This window comes from Stegostoma tigrinum, chromosome 23 (assembly GCF_030684315.1).
Source record: "Stegostoma tigrinum isolate sSteTig4 chromosome 23, sSteTig4.hap1, whole genome shotgun sequence".
NCBI lineage: Eukaryota > Metazoa > Chordata > Chondrichthyes > Orectolobiformes > Stegostomatidae > Stegostoma > Stegostoma tigrinum.
Window position 1 is genome coordinate 13,151,603 of NC_081376.1, and position 21,676 is coordinate 13,173,278.

The 21,676-nt window shown below is 39.0% G+C and overlaps 1 protein-coding gene across 1 annotated transcript in view; it reads right to left on the reverse strand.

Annotated features, from left to right (window-relative positions):
* Window positions 1-21,676, reverse strand: part of sdk1a (sidekick cell adhesion molecule 1a) — a 752,575-nt gene that overhangs the window by 145,650 nt on the left and 585,249 nt on the right. Inside the window, exons 22-25 of the mRNA XM_059653924.1 lie at window positions 21,554-21,675; window positions 12,109-12,218; window positions 4,461-4,611; window positions 430-667 (exon numbers count right to left, since the gene is read on the reverse strand). Coding sequence (XP_059509907.1) covers window positions 430-667; window positions 4,461-4,611; window positions 12,109-12,218; window positions 21,554-21,675 — 621 coding nt within the window. The remainder of the gene's footprint in view (window positions 1-429; window positions 668-4,460; window positions 4,612-12,108; window positions 12,219-21,553; window position 21,676) is intronic.

Sequence of the window (21,676 nt, forward strand, 5' to 3'; positions counted from 1 at the left end):
GCTCTATCCAATTAAATACAACTAATTTATGATTAATAGATTAAACTGAGTGTTTAATACAATACTGCTCTAAGGGCAAAAAACAGCAAAACTACTCAAACAGACCAGAAAGATAGCTGCAGTGAGAAAGGGGTGAAGGAAATCATAGCAGTGCAGTACATGGTGCTGCCTCGAGGCTGGAGCTAAAGGTTACTGTTGGGCCAGAGAGAGAAAAACTTCATCTTGGTCTGACTATGCTATATCTCACCTGGCAGTGCTCAATACTCACAAAATGCAGGAAATATTCTACTTCTTAATGCTGGTATTCCCCACCATAATAAACACTGAAATTTGCCGCAAAGTATACATTTCAAAAAAGAGATGATAAGGTCAATAGGCTCAAAGATGGCTGTTCCATTATAAATTCCTAATGGTCTTTTGTTTCAGTACCTGATTCTCTTGTGCGCCCTTGGACTTGGTTGCTCCAAGGTCCTGAACCAATGGCATTAAAGGCCTGAATCTGGACTACATAGTCAATCCACTCCTCTAGGTCTTCAATTGTGATCTCTCGCTCCAGGCAATCGTTAATTATCTGAGACACAGGCATGCCCTGACCATCCAGTCTCCAATACTTGATTTTATATCCAAACGATTCAGGGTTACCATTGTACTCAGACTCTGGAACAGGCTGTGGACAAATATGTTTTAAATACATTCTGAATCAAAAGATGCATGTTGATTAGCATACAATTCTGCTATGGTACCTGACATTTTTCTGCAATCACATCATAAGAAAAAAAATACTTTGTTGAGTTTTTCTCTTTCATTAGCAATGAAACTTGAGACTGAAGAGACTGGGACAAATTTTCCTGTCCCAAATGCTTGTCTGTATTATAACACAAGGGTATAGTAAACTGTGGGAAAAAAAATAGCAAATTGAGCAGGCTCCCTTCCAAATGCTCTTTTCTGCCTGTCTGATTTTCTTGTAAACATTCATTTCAGGTGATCTATGTAACTTGGAGCAGGAACAGGTTTATCGAACAAATCTTTGAGTGACGTGCCTCCATTATGGGGGAGCAACAAGCTGCTTAGCCTCTGTTTTCATCCGGGTCCTTGTTATCTCAGGTTCTCCAGCAATGCAGTTCCTACTACTACTGCAGATATTGAGACTGTTCTTAAAAAGTTGGATCTTTTATAATTAATTCTAACATACTGTCCCAGGCAATTTTTCTTAGCTTGTCAATACATAACAAGATGAAACAATTGCAATCTCTTAGTTTCAAGCTATCTTAATAACACTATGAACTTGTGCTTGCCAAAAAATGAATTTTTCCCCACAGGTAGACCACAATACATAATCAATTAAAACAATCAAATATATTCATACTGAATCTTCGGAAATGACTTATAAATTTGATCACTAAGACTTCAGACAGCAATTTATTTGGGTTAAAAAAGTGAGGAAAAATTCACCTTGTTCAAGAGGTTTCTATAAAATTATTACAGATGTTGTACATGTCACAGGACTTTTGTCAACAACATGCCATGCCTGACATCATGACTGGAATGGTGAACAAATTCCATGCACTCTTCTTTTGCCATTCGCATGAAAACATGAATCATACAGATATAATGAGCAATTAGGAATGCTAATGAGCAATTCTTTAGCATCCCAACTGCACGCTATCTTCTCCTTAAAGGAAACAACCTGCCACCTTCAATCTTTAGTAATTGAATCATCTATGTTTACTGTCAGCAGATTTCAGAATAGGTCACATGGCCCTCTTTCATTCTTCAAAATTGTACTTGCAACACAGGATCCTATTATTTCTGCAGCTGCAGCAAAAAAAGTCTCAGCTACCATTTATCACTTGCAACAAGACTCAATGGCTTGTTTAACTTTATTTTTGAAATATTAACAATGGCAACCAGATGCACAATTGACAATTTGGTGCTTTGGCTTCAACCATTTACAATCTGCATCAATGAATTGGCTGAAAGAACTGAATACATTGTTGGTAAATTTGACAATGACACCGAGGCTGAAAGAAAAGTAAGTTGTCGAGAGGAAAGTCCACAGAAGAATACAGGCACGAAAATGGCAAATGACATTTAAAGTGAGTAAATGTAAACTTGTCCACTTTGGTAGGAAGAATATCAATGCAGTGAACTATTTAAATGGAGAGAGACTGCAGAACTTGATGACACACAGGAATCCAGGTATCCTGGTATACAAATTACAAAATGTTATTATGCAGGGTAAAGAAAGTGATTAGGACAGCAATGTTTAAAAAAATTGTTCATGAGAGATGGGCATTGCTTGCTAGTCAGCATTTATTATCCATCAGTCCTTGGAGTCAGATGTGCTTATGGTGCTGTTTGCAAGGGAGATCAAGAATTTTGAGCTGGCAGCAGTGAAAGAACGGCGATATTGTTCCAAGGCAAGATGGTGTGTGATTTGGAGGGGAACCTGTGTGTGGTGGAGCTCCCATGCATCTGCTGCCCTTGTCCTTCTAGGTAGTAGATGTCATAAGAATCTAAGACTATCAAAAAATGCTTGGTGAGTCACTGCACAGCATGGTATACACTACTGCAATGTATCAGTTAAGAATGGAACGAATAATAACGGTCATGTATGGGGTTCCAATCAACTAAACTCCTTTATCCTCGATGCATTAAGTTTCTGTAGTGTTGTTGGATCTGCACTAGGCAGGAAGAAGATATTTTATCACACTTCTGATTTGTATCTTGTAGATGGTGAACACTTACAGGGGAGACAACAGGTGAGTGACTTACTGCAGAATTCCTAACATCTAACCAACTCTTGTAACCACAGGGTGTACATGGTTGGTCCAGTCCAATAGTAAACCCAAGAATTTTGATTGGCAGGGTAACAATGATATTATTACTATTGAATGTGAAGGGACAAGGGTTACATTATCTGCTTTTGGAAATGTCATTGCCTGTGATTTGAGTGTCTTGCCACTTACTAGCCCAACCAGAATGTTGCTCAGCTCTTGTTGCACATGGACAGATTGTTTCAATATCTGAGCAGTTGTGAATGATGCTGAACATTGTGCAAAAATCAGCGAGCATCCCCACTCTGACCTTATGATGGAGAGAGGTAAACTGATGAAATGGAATGTTGTCATTTATTGCAATGGGTCTGGAATGTTTTACTGCAGCTATAGATATTGCATATGGAGTACTGTGTAGAATTTGGTCGCATTAATTGAAAAAATATATAACCGTGTTATAATCAATTATAAACTGTTTAGAGGAAGTCAATCTATTCATTTCTGGGCTGGTGGTTGTAAGAAGAAAGGTTAAAGTGGGGACTAGGGTCACTGGGGTTTAAAAGAATGAGAGGTGACCTTATTGAAACATATAAGATTGAGGGAGGACTTGATAGAGTGGGTACTGGAAAGATGCTTTTGCTTATGGAAGAGATTAGAACTCAGAGACAGAGCTTACGGAGCAAGAGAGCCTCCTTTTCAATTTGAGATTCGGAGAAATGATTTTCTCAAAGTTCTGTTAGTATGTGGAATTCTCAAGAAAGATTAATTTTAAAGAGACAGAACAGTTGAGGATTAAGGAGAGGAAGGGGGTTTAAGGCAGAAAAGTAGAGTGGAGATGATTAGATCAGTGATGATCTTACTGAATGGTGGGTATGTCTTCAAGGGCTGACTGGCTTACTTCTGCTTCTAAGTCCTATGTTTGCATGTTTGTATGTATATTTGTACGTATGCTTATATATTTGTATGATGGATAGGTGATGTCCTAGTGGTATGATCATTGGGCTATTAATCCATAAAGCCAGATAATATTCTGCGGCCCTGGATTTCAATCCCATCATGGCAGATGGTGGAATTTAAATTTAATAAAAATCTGTAATTGAGAATCAAACTACTGTCAAATCTAAGTCATCTGATTCACTAAAGGTCCTTCAGGGAAGGAAACTGCCATTCTTACCTGGTCTGGCCTACATGTGACTCCAGATCCACGGCAATGTGGTTGATTCTTAGCCCTCTGGGCAATTAGGGATGGATAATAAGTGCTGGCCTAGCCCAGCAATGTCCACATTCCATGAACAAATTAAAAACAATCTGTGTTACTGCATGCTCGCTCACATATTCCAATTAACTAATTCTGTAACTTCTGAGCTGCTTCCTCTCTTAAACTTCTGGTTTGTTGACATTTACAATTTTCATCAAATTGCAGTCAGACCTGGAATTCAAGAAACTGATGTGAATTCAACCCTGTTGTGGTTCCAACACTGTTTTCTAGGGAATCCCACTTCATTGTGCTGCCCACGACAGTGTAGCACCATGAATAAAAACCCCTTAAATCTGACATGACTTGTTCAGATTGTGATTTTTTTTAAAACGATCATTGTGGACAATAGTTTTCTTGCTCCATTTCGTAATTCTGCATTTTATTAATTTCTTCCTTAATTGTGTTTACATAGTTTCTTCACTTACCACCCAACGAATCCATAAGCTGGTCTCACTTGCTGTTCGCACTGTGACATTACCAGGTGCTACATCTGGTGGAGCCTGCAGAGTTTGAATTACACGTGAAGGCCAGCTTGCAGGGCTAGAGCCCACTATATTCAGCTGTTTTATTCGAAACCTAATGACAAAATAATGAAGTACATTTAACAGAAGAATCAAGTTTATTGTTCGGAGAAATATCAAGTATTTACAATACTTAGAAGAATAGAAATGCAATTTTTCTGTTGGCAATAATATTAAATTTCTTAGACCATTCAAAATTCAAATAAGATCTAAATCTCTTCCCCATGGCAGTCTGGTGTCATAACTAGTTTGTGTAAATATTTTTATTGTGAACCAATGATCTAGAAGTACATAAATCACACACATACTCCACATTCACACACACACAAAACTGCAGCTAGAATGTTACAGTAAATGCCAAACACTAAAATAGTGCAAAAATAAATGCTGAAGGGTAAAACACAGTTCTTTCAAACTTGTTAATAAAATGTGAGGCTGGATGAGCACAGCAGGCCCAGCAGCATCTCAGGAGCACAAAAGCTGACGGAGGCTGGGCCTGCTGTGTTCATCCAGCCTCACATTTTATTATCTTGGATTCTCCAGCATCTGCAGTTCCCATTATCACTCTTTCAAACTTGTTCCTGTTCCTTCCATCAACAATAGCTCTTTGTCCAAATTCAATTTCACAGATAGCAGTTGTCTTGCCCAAAGCTTGTCCATGGTCCATCTTCATCTTCATCTTCATCAGTGAAGTAAAGAAAACATCAGCAGCATTTAGTCCTGGGAAAACAGGCTGTCTGATCCTGACCTCATCTTGTGTCCAGATGGACATATCTTGCAGTTAAGAGTTCTTGAATTTGTATGATGGATAGGTGATGTTCTTGAGCAGCAATCAGTTATGGAAACCTTGGCTTATTTCCTCCCTTCCCTCCTTATTCCAGGGAATTCAAGACCAGTAACAGTCAATTTTCTGATAGATGCTTGCATACACTAGGTACAAGTTGATGCTCTGAACTGTTCAGTACCACACAGGTTTGCTCCTCCGCATAGCTAGTTATCACGAGTACACACATCTAGTTCATAGCTTTTGATTAGTAAGTGGCAGCAAATAATCTATCTATTGTTATCACCAAAAAATGGTGTATGGCTGTCAGTTCTCCAAAAACAGGATTGCAAAGTAACTTTTTTGAATGGTCTGAAGGAAATCAGATAGCTAAAGCTTTTGAAAACTAAACCTCTCTTAATTTATGTGTGCACCATGAATTTTCATCCCGAACTATCAATTCCACCAGCACATAAAAGAAAATAAAAGGGTTTGATGCTTTTGAATCTTTTGATTTCAGTTGTCTTAAAAAACGAAACAGCATATCATTCAGGAGCAATGACTGATTTATTATTTTGACATTTGATTCTTTTAAAAGAGTTTCTCAAATGAGGACAAGGAGATATTAGGAAATAAATCAGTCACTTGGCTTCTACATTTTTTTTAAACAGCAAGCAATTATCACATTGATTGGCTGTAAAATAATTCATAACCCTAAGAGCACCAAGCTAAACTACTGAAATACCAGCTTAAAAATCTTTTAAATATGCAGATTAATGCACTCCCAGGGGCGAGAGCAATGACAAGTTTGAGAAAAGCACCACTTTTATAAAATGCTGTATTTGTCATTAAGTGGAAGTCTTTATTTAAATATTTGGTAGAATTGGAACTGAAAAATCTCCTTAGTTCAAATCTTATGTGAACATTTCTCATGAAGAAAAGCTGTGGCAATCAGATATTTCTTCAGTCCGTCCCACTTACTTTTAAATATTGCTGATTAATAATGGCAAATAGTTGAATTAAGCAGAACATATTAATTGTAGCAAGGCGGCATCTGAAAAATGCTCCAGGCATTATTTACATATTTGATCGGCAACCTTTGTTGATTGTTGTGGTAATTGAACAAGTATGATGATACATTGCCTGAAAAAATATGACAGAGCCACTGTCCCATAAGGGAAAAGTCATTTTCAGAAATTAAACACAATATCAATTCACACCTAATGGTGCAACAATTGGCCTTGTTGCTTTAAAAATGATACAGTGCAATATTATATTTCAAAACAGTTGAAAAATATCCAAGTAACAAAATATAGAACATAGAACAGTACAGCACAGAACAGGCCCTTCAGCCTACAATGTTGTGCCGAACACTGATCCTCATGTATGCACCCTCAAATTTCTGTGACCATATACATGTCCAGCAGTCTCTTAAATGACCCCAATGACCTTGCTTCCACAACTGCTGCTGGCAACGCATTCCATGCGCTCACAACTCTCTGCGTAAAGAACCTGCCTCTGACATCCCCTCTATACTTTCCACCAACCAGCTTAAAACTATGACCCCTCGTGCTAGCCATTTCTGCCCTGGGAAATAGTCTCTGGCTATCAACTCTATCTATGCCTCTCATTATCTTGTATACCTCAATTAGGTCCCCTCTCCTCCTCCTTTTCTCCAATGAAAAGAGACCGAGCTCAGTCAACCTCTCTTCATAAGATAAGCCCTCCAGTCCAGGCAGCATCCTGGTAAACCTCCTCTGAACCCTCTCCAAAGCATCCACATCTTTCCTATTTTGAACTCTATGTCTCCTGTTATTAAATCCAGAATTCCACAAGACTCAATGTCTACTTTCTCAATGCCTCTGCCACCTTCACAATTAATGCACATGTACTCCCTTTTCTGCCTCTCCTCATTCTTCCAAGCAAAATATATTATTTCATACATCTGAGCATCAAATTTCATCCACCAGCTTTTGACCATTTTGCTAGTCTATGTCCTCTTAAAATCTATCACTATCCTTGTCACATTGTACTGTGCTTCAACTGACATACCCAACTCACGATTTATATAGATAATTAAGATAGATGAAGAATGGCAGTAGTTTGACAACTTGACACCTGGGAACTCTACTTTATGCTTTCTTTCACACCAACCAAAATTCACCATCATTCATTTCTCAAACATTTTGTTTGTTAACAGACTGCCAATGTCATTTTTTAATCCATGGGCTCTAACTTTGTTGACAAGGTTACTGTGTGACACTGTCATTTGAATGTCTACATACACATCATTGTCACAGCCTTCACTGTTGATTCAGCGAAAAGCTCAAGTTACTAAAACAACATTTACACTCAATAAACCTGTGCTGACGATGTTTGTGACTCAACTTTGTCCTCGATTATTGTCCCTAAAAGTGCTCACCAATGAAGCAAACTTCACTGGTTTATACAGTAGTTGCAATCTGTGGTGAGTAGAACCACAGAATAATAATTCAACTTCAAGCTTAAGGACACTTTTAACATAGGGAAATTGCAAATACTGCCAGTCAACTATGTTGCCATTAACAATTAATCCTTCAGTGTTAATTGTTGTAGATTTTCAAAACAATAAATTTCACATTTTGCAGTTTCTTCTAATTTTTCTAAATGTGTGCCTTTCTCTCACAAGCCAATCTTCCATTTCCTCTCTGTCTCTCCCATGGCATCTGATTTGGCACTGAAAATTGCCCATGAAATGACCTGGACAGAGGCTGGCATCCCATCACCAAATCACCACTTATTTACACATGGCGACTCCTGGACACTGGCCCAGCTCTCTCAGAGCCAGAAGTCTGACATCCCTGTTCTTATCTGTCAGCCAGGGTTCCATGATTGGACCAAATTAACAGCCCCAAACAGGGAACACATTCTTTAAGGTCCACCTGGCTGACCTTGTTGCTATCACTACAACTCACATTAACTTTACAGTTTCTTCTCAGTACTTGTGATATTTATTTCACGATCCTGCAACCTGTTTGCTTCAGGGGATATTTTGTTTTGTTCTCTTAGATGCCCTGTTTCCCTTGCTGCAATGTTATCCACTTGCACTTTCAACTGAGTTTTCAAGATACAACCAAAATTTCTTCTGTACATCATTCATGTGCAACATGTATATACTGTACTATTATTGCCCAAATTAATTGAGAGAGATGCAGGGTTAGCCAAAAAAGAGCACAGGAAAAAAAAGACAAAATTAATGAATTTCCATTCATAGTTGGCTTTAACAACTTTTGATTGTCTCAGAGTATTGTAATAATAAATGAAATTCTATTGAGGTACAGTAAATTTGCCCACAGCAAGTACTCTATCCTAAATAGGTACATGTGAAGAAAAATATGGCCATAAGTCTTCCAGCATTATGCAACACCCTTGATTGGAATGATGAAGTTGGTATGAGATTTTTACTCACAATTCAAGCTTATTTGGGCTTTAAAGATGCAACATTTTTGTCAACAGTGACAAGTTAAGCAGCAAGTAATTTTTAAAATACCTATTTGCTACAACTGGCTGTATTATGTATGCAAATACAAATCAGTGAGGTTCCTGTTAATGTCTACTACACTGACATATTGATCCCATGTGCTGCAAAAACTATTAATGTGCTAAGACCACCCACATCAAAATTTATATCAGATTAGTCATGAGTAACAGGATAAGTGCCATAAATTGTAATGTCAGTTTAGCCTTGATGATCAAACCACAAATTATAAAAATGATGCATTTATTTTATTTTATATTGTTGACAGCAAATGCCCTTCAGTATCCTTCATGTACCCATGATAGTATGGATGCATTGCATCTTGTACTTATAATAGTTTCCTGGGCAAATGTTGGGTGGGAGCAGGTTACAGAAATGGTTAGTTTTAAAGAACTTTTAGCAATCTTGGATGATAACGATTTTGATATAGAAAATATTTCCATCAAGTTATAGATATAGCTTGATCTTCATTACTGAGGTAATAACTAGTTTACATGAAGAAGCTTTTCCAGTATGTTTCCATATAAATTCCTGTAAAAATGTAGTCTTTTTTGTTGTTCTGGTGAATCTAGCACTCCAACGTAGACAAATTTCAAGCATAAAATGCTCCCTTTGTCAATGAGCTTTTCATGAGCAACAGGAAGAGAGCACAACCTGAGGGAGACATAACTGGAGTGAATGTGTATTTCTGGGAAGTTGGTGTGGAGGGGAAGAGATACTTTCTGCTTTGTTTTCTGTGGTTTCTAACTTGTAAGTAACAAGAACCACTGAATAAGTACCCTAGAGTAACTGATATTATTTGCTATTTAGCATCTTCCAAAATGTTTAATTTGAAAGGGATAAGTCATGGCAGGAGTGCTGAAAGCCATAGTGTGCTCTTCCTGTTTTATGGGGGAAGCCAGAAACATTTCCAGTGGCCAGGACCAAATATGTGTAGGAAACATCCCGGCTGCAGCTCCTGGAAGCCTGGGTTTCATAGCTGGAGTGGCAGCTGTGGGACAGTGTAGAGCATCTGGCAAGTGGAGAGTACCATGGGTAGCACTATAGGGAGGTGGTTATAGTACAGGCTAAGATTCCACAGGCAGGAAGTGAATGGGGGACTACCAGGCAGAACAAGACGACTCTTGTGGATCTCCTGTGGCTATTCCCTGCAAAGCAGGCATACTGCTATGATTACCATTAAGGAGAATGGCCTTTTTAGGGTAAACAGCAACAGTTAAATTCACTGCACCATGCTTTCCTCTATTGCACACAGGTGGAGTAAAAAGTGCTGGAATGCAATAGTCATAAAAGGATTCAATTGTGAAGGAATAGACAGGCATCTAATCTGTGGCTGCAAACGATATGTTGCCTCCCTACTGCAAAGATCAAGGATGGTTCGGAGTGGCTACAGGATATTCTAGATCGGGAGGTGAACAGCTGTTGGTTGTGATACACATGAGTACAAATGACATGCTTGTGCATTAGACAAAACAGAGGGATTAAGTCCTAAAACAGAAAATAAAGGAGTTAGGAACTCAAAGGTAAAGATTTCAGGAATACTACCAGAGTCAGATTAGAAGTGGTACAAGGGGTTGTAAATGTGGGGAATGTTGGCAATGGCATTAAACAGGAAATTAGAGATGCATTTAATGAGGAACATCAATAATTATGGGTGACTACAATCTGCATGTAGGTTTAGCAAATCAAATAGTCATAAAACCATAGAGGAGGAATTCCTGAAGTGCATAATGGATGGCATTCTAGACCATAATTGAGGTACCAACGAGAGACCAGGCCATCCAAGACTAGGTATTGGGTAGGCAGCAAGAAAAAATAATTGGCATTTTAGTTGTGCGAGGTCTCTTGGGGATGTGCAACCACATTATAACAAAATTTCTCATCAAGTCAGAGAGTGAAGTAGTTGATTCTGTGAGTAGTTGGCATGATGATTTGGGGAAATTACTTAAACGGATGACAGTGGAAATACAATAGCAAACATCCAAAGAGCACATGAGCAAATTACAAGTATTTATCATTCCTGTCTGGTGCAAATGTAAAATGGGAAAGGTGGTAAAATTAGTATAAAGTGGATAAATACGAGTTTATCCACTTTAGGAGCAAGAACAGGAAGACTGATTATTATCTGAATGGCCATAAATTGAGAGAGAGGACATGCAATGAAACCTGAGTATTGCTCATACACCAGTCACTAAAACACGCAGGTTCAGCAGGCGGTCAAGGAGGCAAATGGAATGTTCACTTTCATACAGGATTTCAGCACAGGAGCAGGGATGTCTTGCTAAAATTGTGCAAGGCCTTAGTGGTGCATTTTTGCAGGTTTGGTCTCCTTATCTGAGGAAAGATGTTATGGATATACAGAGATTGCAGTGAAGGTTTACGAGGCTGATTCCTGGGATAGCAGGACTTTCGTATGAGCACAGGTTGAATCAGTTTGGATTATATTTGCTAAAGTTTGGAAGAACATGGGGGGGAATCTCACAGATACCTCTAAAATTCGAACAGGATGAGATCAGGTAAATGCAGGAAGGATGTTGCTGATGACAAGGAAGTCCAAAACCGGGCTCACTGTCTTAAGCATATGGTGTAAACCATTTAGAACTGCGATGACGAGAAAGTTCTTCACCAGAGACAGGTAAGGCTGTGGAATTCACTACAATACAAAGCAGTTGAGGCCAACCATTCTATGATTTCAAGAAGGAGTTGGTACTAAAAGGATCAGAGGATATGAGGAAGAAGTGGGAACAGGCTGTTGAGATGGATGATCAACAATGATCATACTGAATGGTAGAGAGGCTCTAAGAGTTGAATGGCCTACTCCTGCTCTTATTTGCTACATTCCTATGTTTTATCCTACACAACAACATGTTAATCCCAACCTTTGATGAGCACCCTTTATTGTAGTTGTATGAGTATTTTCACTTCTTATCTTCCAGCCTTGGGCCTTCGTCAAACAGTCAACCATGTGACAATATATGACCAGTAGCAGTACTACAGCTGTTTGCAACTGTCTTGAGATTGTACATTTATTCCATGTAGATACATTCTTGTTCATCAACATCTTTATTACATCAAGCCAGGAATGCGTTGGAAACAAAATGCCAGAAGTGAAATAGTGGAGTGCTAAAATTGGAGAGTCATACTTCCCAGTTCCTTAATTTAGATTTCAACAGGAGCTTTATGTTAGAGAAAATTGAAATATCATGGCTGGAAGTTACATTAAATTTAAAAATATAAACGTAAGCATTTCATACCAATGTCCTTTGACTTACCTGTAGTATGTGTATGGCATTAAATTTGGAATTTCTAACATTTGGGCATCAGGTTCATTCTCTACTTCGTGCAGTACAACCCACTCTTCATCTTCTCCAATCACTCCAATCTGAGAACAAAACTATATATGACCGATACAAGAAACTAGTTGGAAAGAGGGAACAGTTGTTTGACTTAGAATATTGTTAGAACCTCACATTTTATCATTCACATAATAAACAGGCAACAGTTGAAACAATTTTTTTATTGCCAAGTTACAATTGAAAAAAACTGTGGTTCTACAGCTGTGCTATTTCATACTTAATTTTAGAAACGTAAAACAATTTGCAGCTTATTTAGCAAATCCAATAAACTGCAGGAAAGTCATAATCCAGGCATTGAAGTTAAGTTGCAGCGCCAGGTTTAATTGCTAGGGAGAGTTCAAACTTCAAATAAATATCTTACTTTAGCAGGTTATATGCAATTTGAGGAATAATAATTTAATTTCCTCCTACATATTGCTAATATCCAAAGAATTAAACATTAGTCTTGTCCATGTGTCCATGCTTACTGCCAAGTAGCTTTTTCAATTTAGCTGAGAAAAGGTACATTAATTTTGAATGAGTCAGGTATTTTCTCCTCAAGTGAAGACAGATTCTCCACACCAAGGTCAGACCTTCCTGCTGGTGATAGTGATAATATCTGTGAATGTCTATCAAGTAGCTGCAAAGGTGCATTGTCAGCATGTTTGTGATCTTTCCCTAATCTTCAAAGATCAGCATTGAGAATTTCCTGTTTTCATCAATAGGAATCTAGGGCTATGTTTGTACACAGTAGTTTCTCCAAATACAACAGCTTAGACAGAAGTGCCACTGAAGCAAGAGTAATTCCCTCCAATATTTTACAAAAGCTGCTCTGAGCATTTTAAATCTTCCTTTTTAGGTCTGAATTGAAGAGCAAAAAGTGACCCCATTCCCCTTGCTCCAATCTTATGTGGCATCACCACGTGGCTGACCCAGAAAGAGGTCTTACATAAGGAGATAAAGAGACAACAGAAGTAAAACAGTCGAGAAAACAAAATACCTAGAATGTGCTGGCTTTTGAAAACTTTGATTCAATGGGATAACTAAAAATGTCTGAGTTGTGCTTTGCAAACAGACTACAGAAGTTCCATTGGAAATGTGCAGCACACCCATTTGGGTGTCTCAACTTCATTTACTTCAGAGTAACTAAAAGAAAAGTAACTTCTACATTGGATTGCTTTGTGTCACTGCTGACTCTAGACTCAGAAAGAAGCCAAATAGCACTGGCTTGCGAACACCTGGTTCAGCCAGAACCCCTGTTTGCAAAGGCAGGCTGTCCCTTTTGCAAAGGAAATCCACACTAAATAATATTGCTAAACTTTAAATGATGGAAAATGGGATATTGAGTCAGAAACATGTTTCTAGCACGATGAATGCGGTGCTGCATGGAGGCAGAGTTGAAGAGGTAAACAGGAGGAGAGAGCTTGAAGGAAACCTTTGTGGATCACCCTCAGAAGGTAATGAGAGGAGGGAGCCAGGGAGATTAATTTCTGAAGCCTGGATGTGTGGTCCAGGCAGCTCCACAGCAAGTCTAATGACATCACAGGGCAGTCAATTCAGTGAATGCATCTTCATTTTACGGTTAGAATTTATTGCACAATTCAATTTGCATGCAGTGAAACTTTTCATGAAAGATCCATTGCATTAAATGCCAATTAGACATTCAACTGGGCATGAGTAGGCTTTGCTGTTCATTGCTTGGCAGTGCCACCAGGGAGGCAGTGACTGAGGTTAGTCATCCACCCAGCCGAGGTCCAAGATTGCTGTGGGACGCAGGCTGAGTGATGCAAGGAGGGGAGGCATGGTGTTGGCATGGGGGTCAGCAGCAAGGGCAGGGGTTTGGGATTCAGTGGCCCACCCTTCTTGATGCTGGGCTCCTCAATCAGCATTATGGGAGGACTGTTGCTAGCAGTCGAAAGGCACCTTTCTGACGGCATGAGAATTCAGAATGCATAGATAACGGATAACAGGGATTTTACTGGGTCAAGAAATTCACCCTGAGACATCTATCAATGTTGCAATCTCACATACAAAGATTGTGGAACACAGGAGGTGGGGTCTGATGCGCCTTATGCCTTTTCTCAATTTCAGCTTGCCCTCATCTTACTAACTGGTGTGATAAGCAAGCCACTAATGGTACAAACATGGAATTGTTGCTGCGTAATCAACCACTTTCTTCCAATTTTTCCGTTCTGAAACCTGGGAGCCACTGCTTTCCGAGCCACAGCAGCCCAAGGAAAGAGAAAGTGCAAAACAAACACAGCACTAACGTGGAGCTCTGTGAGTTGATCTGACACTTGGGCGGGCCACCATGTCAGATACTCCCACTTTGCATATGGTTAACTGGAATGTAGGGCTGGAATCAGAATGTGGTCAGTCATCCAGATATGCATGTGCTGCAGTCAAATGAAGGGGCAAAAGAAGATTAATTTGCCAGTTCCCTGAAAGGTGAGATCGTGGAAGAGCTCTATCTAGGGGGATCTTGATGGGGCAGCGCAAACACAGTGTTGATGAACATGCACATCAAGATTCTGGATGTATTAGCTGCCGTCCAATTTCATTGAAAGCATCAAAAGAGCTTCCTGACTGCACTGCCAACTGATTATTTGTGTTGCAGGCACAGACACTACCACAGTGATCCCGATACCTCTTGTAGTCTGAGAGTGTAAAGGTCACTACTCCACTTAAAGATACAGCAACGATTACCGACAAGTTCACGAATTCAACAGAACATCTCCAAAAACATTACAAAGTACTTCAAAAAGCAGTGCAATGGCAGATGTTCTAAAAAAACCTTGCTTGCAACTGGGTGTTTGCCCTTTTAAAGGCTGGCACAGGGCCCATCTTGCAGCTTAACACATGCTATTTTGGCAGTGTGATTGACAAATCTGTTGCAAGGACCTATGCGGTCTGTTGATCTCACAACAGCTGGCTTGGCTCTATGAGAACAAGGTAGTATCTATTCACAACCTTCTGACAGACGCTGGGGATGCTGTTGTGGGTACCCTTTGCAAAAGTAAATGCTGAAGATTCAACAATGGAGACAAATTGCTCACTCACATGCTTGCAACAGATGCTGCCTAATCTTGTGTGTGATTCAAGCATTTTCTTTAATTTTGTTCAAAGTTCTTCTCCTCATTCTTAGACACCTCTTGTTAGATAATATTCTCGAAACATAAATTCCAGTCCACAACAAACATTGCTCTGAGTTGGATTATTAATGTATCCCTCTTCCATCAATTCTTTCATTAGAGGTTGATCTGTAACAAATGTTCTGTAATCTTTGACACTGTCTCCTGGAACCATGTCACCTAACTATGTCCCTGGACCCATCTTCACAAATCTGTCTCTTACTTTCAGTCCCTCCTAAGCTCCATTACATCCTGTTCTGTTTCTACATATACACCCCTGCCTGAAAAACACGAAGAAAGAAATGCTAATGATCCTGTCATTCAGCTTGATCACTTCTGGGTCAGTGTTTTACAGTATGCAATAAAATGTCCTATGTAGCAACATTGGCAACATTTCAAAAGTATTTATTGGTTGTGAAGTTCTTTTTGGCATTATAAGGATACCATATAGTGTTAGAACATGCAAGTTATTTCGCTCTTACAAAACAGCATCTTGTGAAGAATACTGTGTACACATTAAGATGTTACTGTTGCTGCTGTTCTTACCAAAGGATATGAGTGCAGCATAAATTGCTTATTACCAACCATCAGAGTATTTAATTACCCTTTTCTCTATTTGTTTAATGATGTCCCTTCTTGAGCAAAATCAGTTTTGAAAAAATGACACTAAACCAATTAGTTTCTGACTTGCAGTAAATTGCAAACCCAGAAGCCATTTCAAAGAATTGTGTAGTTGAGAAATTTGTTTCACCAGTGGATACGGGTTCTGGTTTCAAGTTAACTCGGAATTTGTTGTTACATTGTGTTCAAATATTTTAATCATAAATGTGAATCACAGCTTGATGGTTATCTATTTTTGAGAATACCTTGTGTAAGAATATTGTCTGATACTGTCTCAGATTTATTAAAAATTTATAGTGTACCCTCAGATGTGTGGTGTGAGATTTATATAGAATATATTAATAACATTTGTTTCAGAGTTTGACTTTTGAACTAATGGCATGTATGTGTTGGACCATGCATATGAGCAGGCTTAATAATTAACTCCTCAATACCTCTGAAGTATGATGTTAAAAACCATTTTGAGGAAAAGTTAGAGCTCCTGGAGTAATAATGGGAATTTGTTTGTATTGGGACAGTTTTAAGAGTTCAGACAGCAAATATTGAGAAGCGTTAGTTTGCTTTCTGTTCAGATGGATCAGGAATTTCTCTTAGTTTGCTGAGGATAAATAGTCATAACTTGGAAGGATTTTATTTGAATATTGAATGTAGCCTTGAACGTCATAAGTGCTCATGTATGTTTTTAAAGGTTGTGGTTTACCTGCCTCAATTACCCTCCCAGGCAGGGCATTCCAGACCCTCACAAACACCTGGGTGAAACACTTTTCCTTAAATCCCTTCTAAATGTCCTGCCTTTCACTTTAAAGGCATGCACCCTTGATCTTGACCCTTCAAATAAGGGGAACAGCTGCTTTTTATTAATGACTCTTCATCTTACACACCTCAATCAGGTTCCTCGTCAACTTTCTCCGCTTCAGAAAAAACAACATGAGCTTATCCAGCCTCTTCGTAGCAGAAATGCCTCATCCCAGGCAACATCCTGGTAAATCATCACTGCACTCACTCCAGCGCAATCACATTTTTCTTTTCAGGAACAAAAACAGATGTTTTTTGTGAACAGGTTGCTGGAAAAGGTCAGGTCTGGCAGCATCTGTCAAGAAAATTCATTGTTAACATTTCAGATCTGATAACCATTCCTCAGTTCTTCCACCACCAGACCTGCTGAGCTTTTTCAGCAACCTCTGCTTTTATTCCTGATTTATAACATCTGCAGTTCTTTTGGTTTTTATTTGCATCTTTCCTGCAGCGTAGTGACCAAAACTGCATCCATTACTCCAGTTGTGGGCTAACCAAAGTTTTGTAAAGCTCCAGCATAACCTCCCTACTCTTATAAGCTGTACTTCAACTGATAAAGGCAAGAGTCCTCACGTCTTCTTAACTATCCTATCAAACTATCCAGCCACTTCAGGGACCTGCGGACGTGCATCCCACATACTTCTGTTTCTTTGAGCTCCTAGTCTCCTTCCATTCATCGCGTATTAAGCTCAGTTGTGTTTACTAGTCAGGACCAGGCAAAGAAATACACTGGACTGAATTCGCTATATAAATACAGTGGTTACAACAGCAGGTTAGAAGCTAGGAATATTGCAGCAAGTAACTCAACTCCTGACTCCTCAAAACCTGTCCACCATCCACAAGCACAATGCCAATATTGGCCTGGTTGAGTGCGGCTGCAGCAGCACTCAAGAAAGTTGATGCCATCCAGCACAAAGTAGTCAAGTTGACTGGCATGATATCTGCAAACATCTATTCCTTCCACTACAAACACTCAGTAGCAGTGGAGTGTACCAATTATAAGATGCATTGCAGAAATGCATTAAAGATGCATGAATAGCATCTTCTAAACCCACTGCCACTACAATCTAGATGGACAAGGGCTGCAGATACATAGGAACATCATTACCTGCAAGTTCCCCTCTAAGCCACTTAACATCATGGCTTTGAAATATATCTCAGTTCCCTCACTGTCTCGGAGTCAGAATCCTGGATATCCCTAACAAAGTCAGAAATTACTGGAAAAGCTCAGCAGACCTGGCAGCATCTGCGACAGAAAGCAGAGAAAATATTTCAGGTCTAATGATCCTTCTTCAGAAAGGAAGAGCCTTCCATTCAGACCTCTGTTCCTGGAATTCCCTACCGAATAACATCACCACCTTCTCAATGGCCACTAGGGATGGGCAATAAATGCTGGTCCAGTCAGCAATGTCCACGTCACTCAAGTGAATGTAAAACTAATCAAGGAAGAGGCTATTGAATTATCAACTGTTTCTTTCAATTCCCAGACTTAAGTTAAATCTGTAGATGCCATAGAGAAGCAAACTCTCTCCAGTATTAAAGTGTTGAATAGTGATGCTATCAGAATAGATGGGATTGTTTTTAAATTGAGTGTTTCATAGAAACATAGAAAATAAGAGCAATAGTAGGCCATTCAGTCCTTTCAGTCTGCTCCACCGTTCAATATGATCATGACTGACCATCCAAATCAGTCTCCTGTTCCCCATATCCTTTGATCCCGTTAGCCTTAAGAACTACATCAAAGTTCTTCTCGAAAACATTCAAAGACTTGGTCTCATCCACATTCTTTGGCAAAGGATGTCTCAAGTGAAGAAGCTTCTCCTCATCTCATTCTGAATGATTTACCCCATACTCTTAGACTGTGTCTCCTAGTTCTGGAATCTCTAGTCATCAGAAATGGCCTCTCTGCAATTACCTGTGCAGTCCTATGGAATTTTATAAGTTTCAATGAGATTCTCCTTCATTCTTCTAAACTCAAGTCCTGACTGACCTCTCTTCATACATCAGTCCTGCCATCACAGGAATCAGACTGATGAACCTTTGTTTCTCACCACTCTATAGCCAGAACATCCTTCCTCAGGTAAGGGGACCAAACCAACACCAAGATCCTGTATACTTGTAGCAAGACATCCCACCTCCTGTACGCTAATCCTTTCACTATGCAGGTTAATTCTTGTCTTCTTAACTCCCTGCAGCACTTGCATGTTTACTTTCAACAAATGTTGTATGAGGACACCCAAGCTTTGTTGCGCCTCAACCTTTCCCAATTTTTTGTCATTCAGTTAATAACTAGTACTCCTGTTTTTGCTACCAAAGTGGATAACCTTACACTTAGCCACATTATACTTCATTTGCTACACATTTTCCCACTCACTCAGCTTGTTCAAATCACACTGAAGTATCACCTCACAGCTCACCCACTCGCCCACCTACCAAATCTACAAACTTGGAGACATTATATATAGTTCCCGCATCTAAATCATTAATATATATTGAGAAGCACTGGCGTTCAAGCACTGATTCTTGTGGCACCCCACTAGTCACAGTCCATCACTCAGAGAAAGCCCCATTTATTCTGACTCTTTGTTTCCTGCCCGCCAATCAGCTCTGTATCCATTCAGTACACTGTTGCCTATACTTTACATGCTAATCTCTTTTTTGGGACTGTGACGACACTATGGCTTTAAGAGATGTATTTTGTCTGGGTACTTTTATGAGGAGAGTTTGAGACCGAGGTGGCAAGCCAATAAAGTAAACAGCTTGAGAGGCCTTGGGATATTTTTTAAATGTTGGAACAATAGAAACAGCCTGAATGGGTGGGGTCAGGCTCATACAGAACTAGGATGTTAGCTTAGCATTCAGTACTAGTTGGGGGTTTGGAAGCTGCCATACAACAAAACATGTAAGTGCTCTCTCTCTGCCAGAATTTTCTTTTGATTTTCTTTCCCCCTGGATTGGAGAAACATTGCATGTAAAATAATCTATTTTACTGAATTTGCCTTTGCCAAGGGAGTGTTTGTGGGATGTTACTATATTGGAACAGTTGCTGGTTAGTAGCTAAATAATCTAAGATTTTATTAAGTTTTACATTCAAGTTAAGTTATTCTAATCCTTCTTTCCTTTGTTTGTATTTTAACAATAGAGTATGAATAAAATATGTTTTGCTTAAAGCTAAGTAGTTTAATGAAGACAATTGCATCTGGAACACAGCGCCGCACACTTGCCTTTAAAATGCTAGGGTCTAGGCTATCTCCTAAATACATTTGAAGGGGGCTCAGTCTGGTCCATAACAGGGACCTTATCAAAATCTTTCTGAAAGTTCAAGCAAACCACACCCACTGGGTCCCCTCATCAACTCTATTAGTTACATCCTCTCAAAATTCCAGTAGATTTGTCAAGCACAATTTCCCTTTCGTAAATCCATGCTGACTCTGTCTGATTTTGTTACTGTTTTCTACATGCGCGGCTACTGAGACTTTTCTAATGCACTTTACCAATGTCAAGCTAACCACTATATCATTCCCTGTGTTTTTTTCTCCATTTCCATATTCAAATAGTTGGGATTATATTAGCAACTCTTCAATCCAAAGTAACTGATGCGGGGTCTATACAATCTTGGAAGAAAACTACCAATGTATCCACTATATTTACCGTCACTTCTTTAAATACTCTGGGGTATAAATTATTGGGCCCTGGAGATTTACTGGCCTTTAATCTCATCAATTTCCCCTACACCATTTCCACTGTAATACTGACTTCCCTCAGTTCCTGTCTCTCAGTGGAGCCTTTGTTTCCCACCAATTCTAGAAGGTTTTTGTGTCTGCTTTGTGAAGACAGACCAAAATATGTAGTTAACTGGTTTGTCATCTCTTTGTTAGACAATATAAATTCCCCTGTTTCTGACTGTAAGGAGCCTACATTTGTCTTCACTAATTTACTTTTTGAAAACATACTTCTGGAAGCTTTTGCAATCACTTACCATGCTCCCCACAAACTTACTCTCATACCCCAATATTCCCCCTCTTCATCAATCCCTTTGTTTTCCTTTGCCAAAAATTTTCCTCTCAAACCTCACGTCTGCTGCTTTTGTGGGCAGATTTTATGCCCCTTCCTTTGATCTAACATTATCCTTAATTACCCTTGCTAGCCATGATTGCAATTCTATTCTAGCCATTCTATTTCAAAATTTATCAAATTGTGCGATACGTAAATAGCTTGGTTTATACAATTTTATTTTGCCTAATGAGCTTATTGTAAAACTAGATAAACAAAATTGCACGCTTGTGTTTTAGCGTAAGACTACCTCATTAAATAAACAAAAATCTATCAAGTCTGATTTCAGTCTGGGATCTGACTTCCCCTATAATAATATCAGCTGGGGTTATAAAAACCCAAAGTAAACCATTGAGTGTAAAACTTTCTTGCCTTTATGCAGTTTTTACCAATTTTTAAGCAGATTGAAATTATTATCCCACAGATTCATTGAAAAAATCTATACAATTTATGAAAACTTGACCATTTATTCTATAATGGCATTATCTGTTAAGAATAACTTTTTTTGTCCAAATTATTAAGGACTGGTATGGGTGAAAGCAAAACAATTCTTCTTTGCTAGCTGTACATGAACCAGTTCAGTTAGAAAGCTTAAACTGTGGTCAGGAAAGCAAAAGATCTGATTCCAGCAAAACGCGACAAGTTTTAATCAAGAACTAGCTTGTACTTAGGTTTCGACTCACTGTCTATTGCCTTGGTCAGCAGAAATGTACTGGCTTTTGTGTTATGGTTGAAAATGGAGATATTTTAGTTAGTACCATATCTAAAAATGTGCCACAGACCTGTCCTTCAACAATCCATTTTGAGATGGATGTTTTCCCATCAAACCCTGGCCGAAACTGCAGCATGGCTGATCGAGGACTGATATTTGAGATCACAAGATTAGATGGAGCACCTGGGAGTTC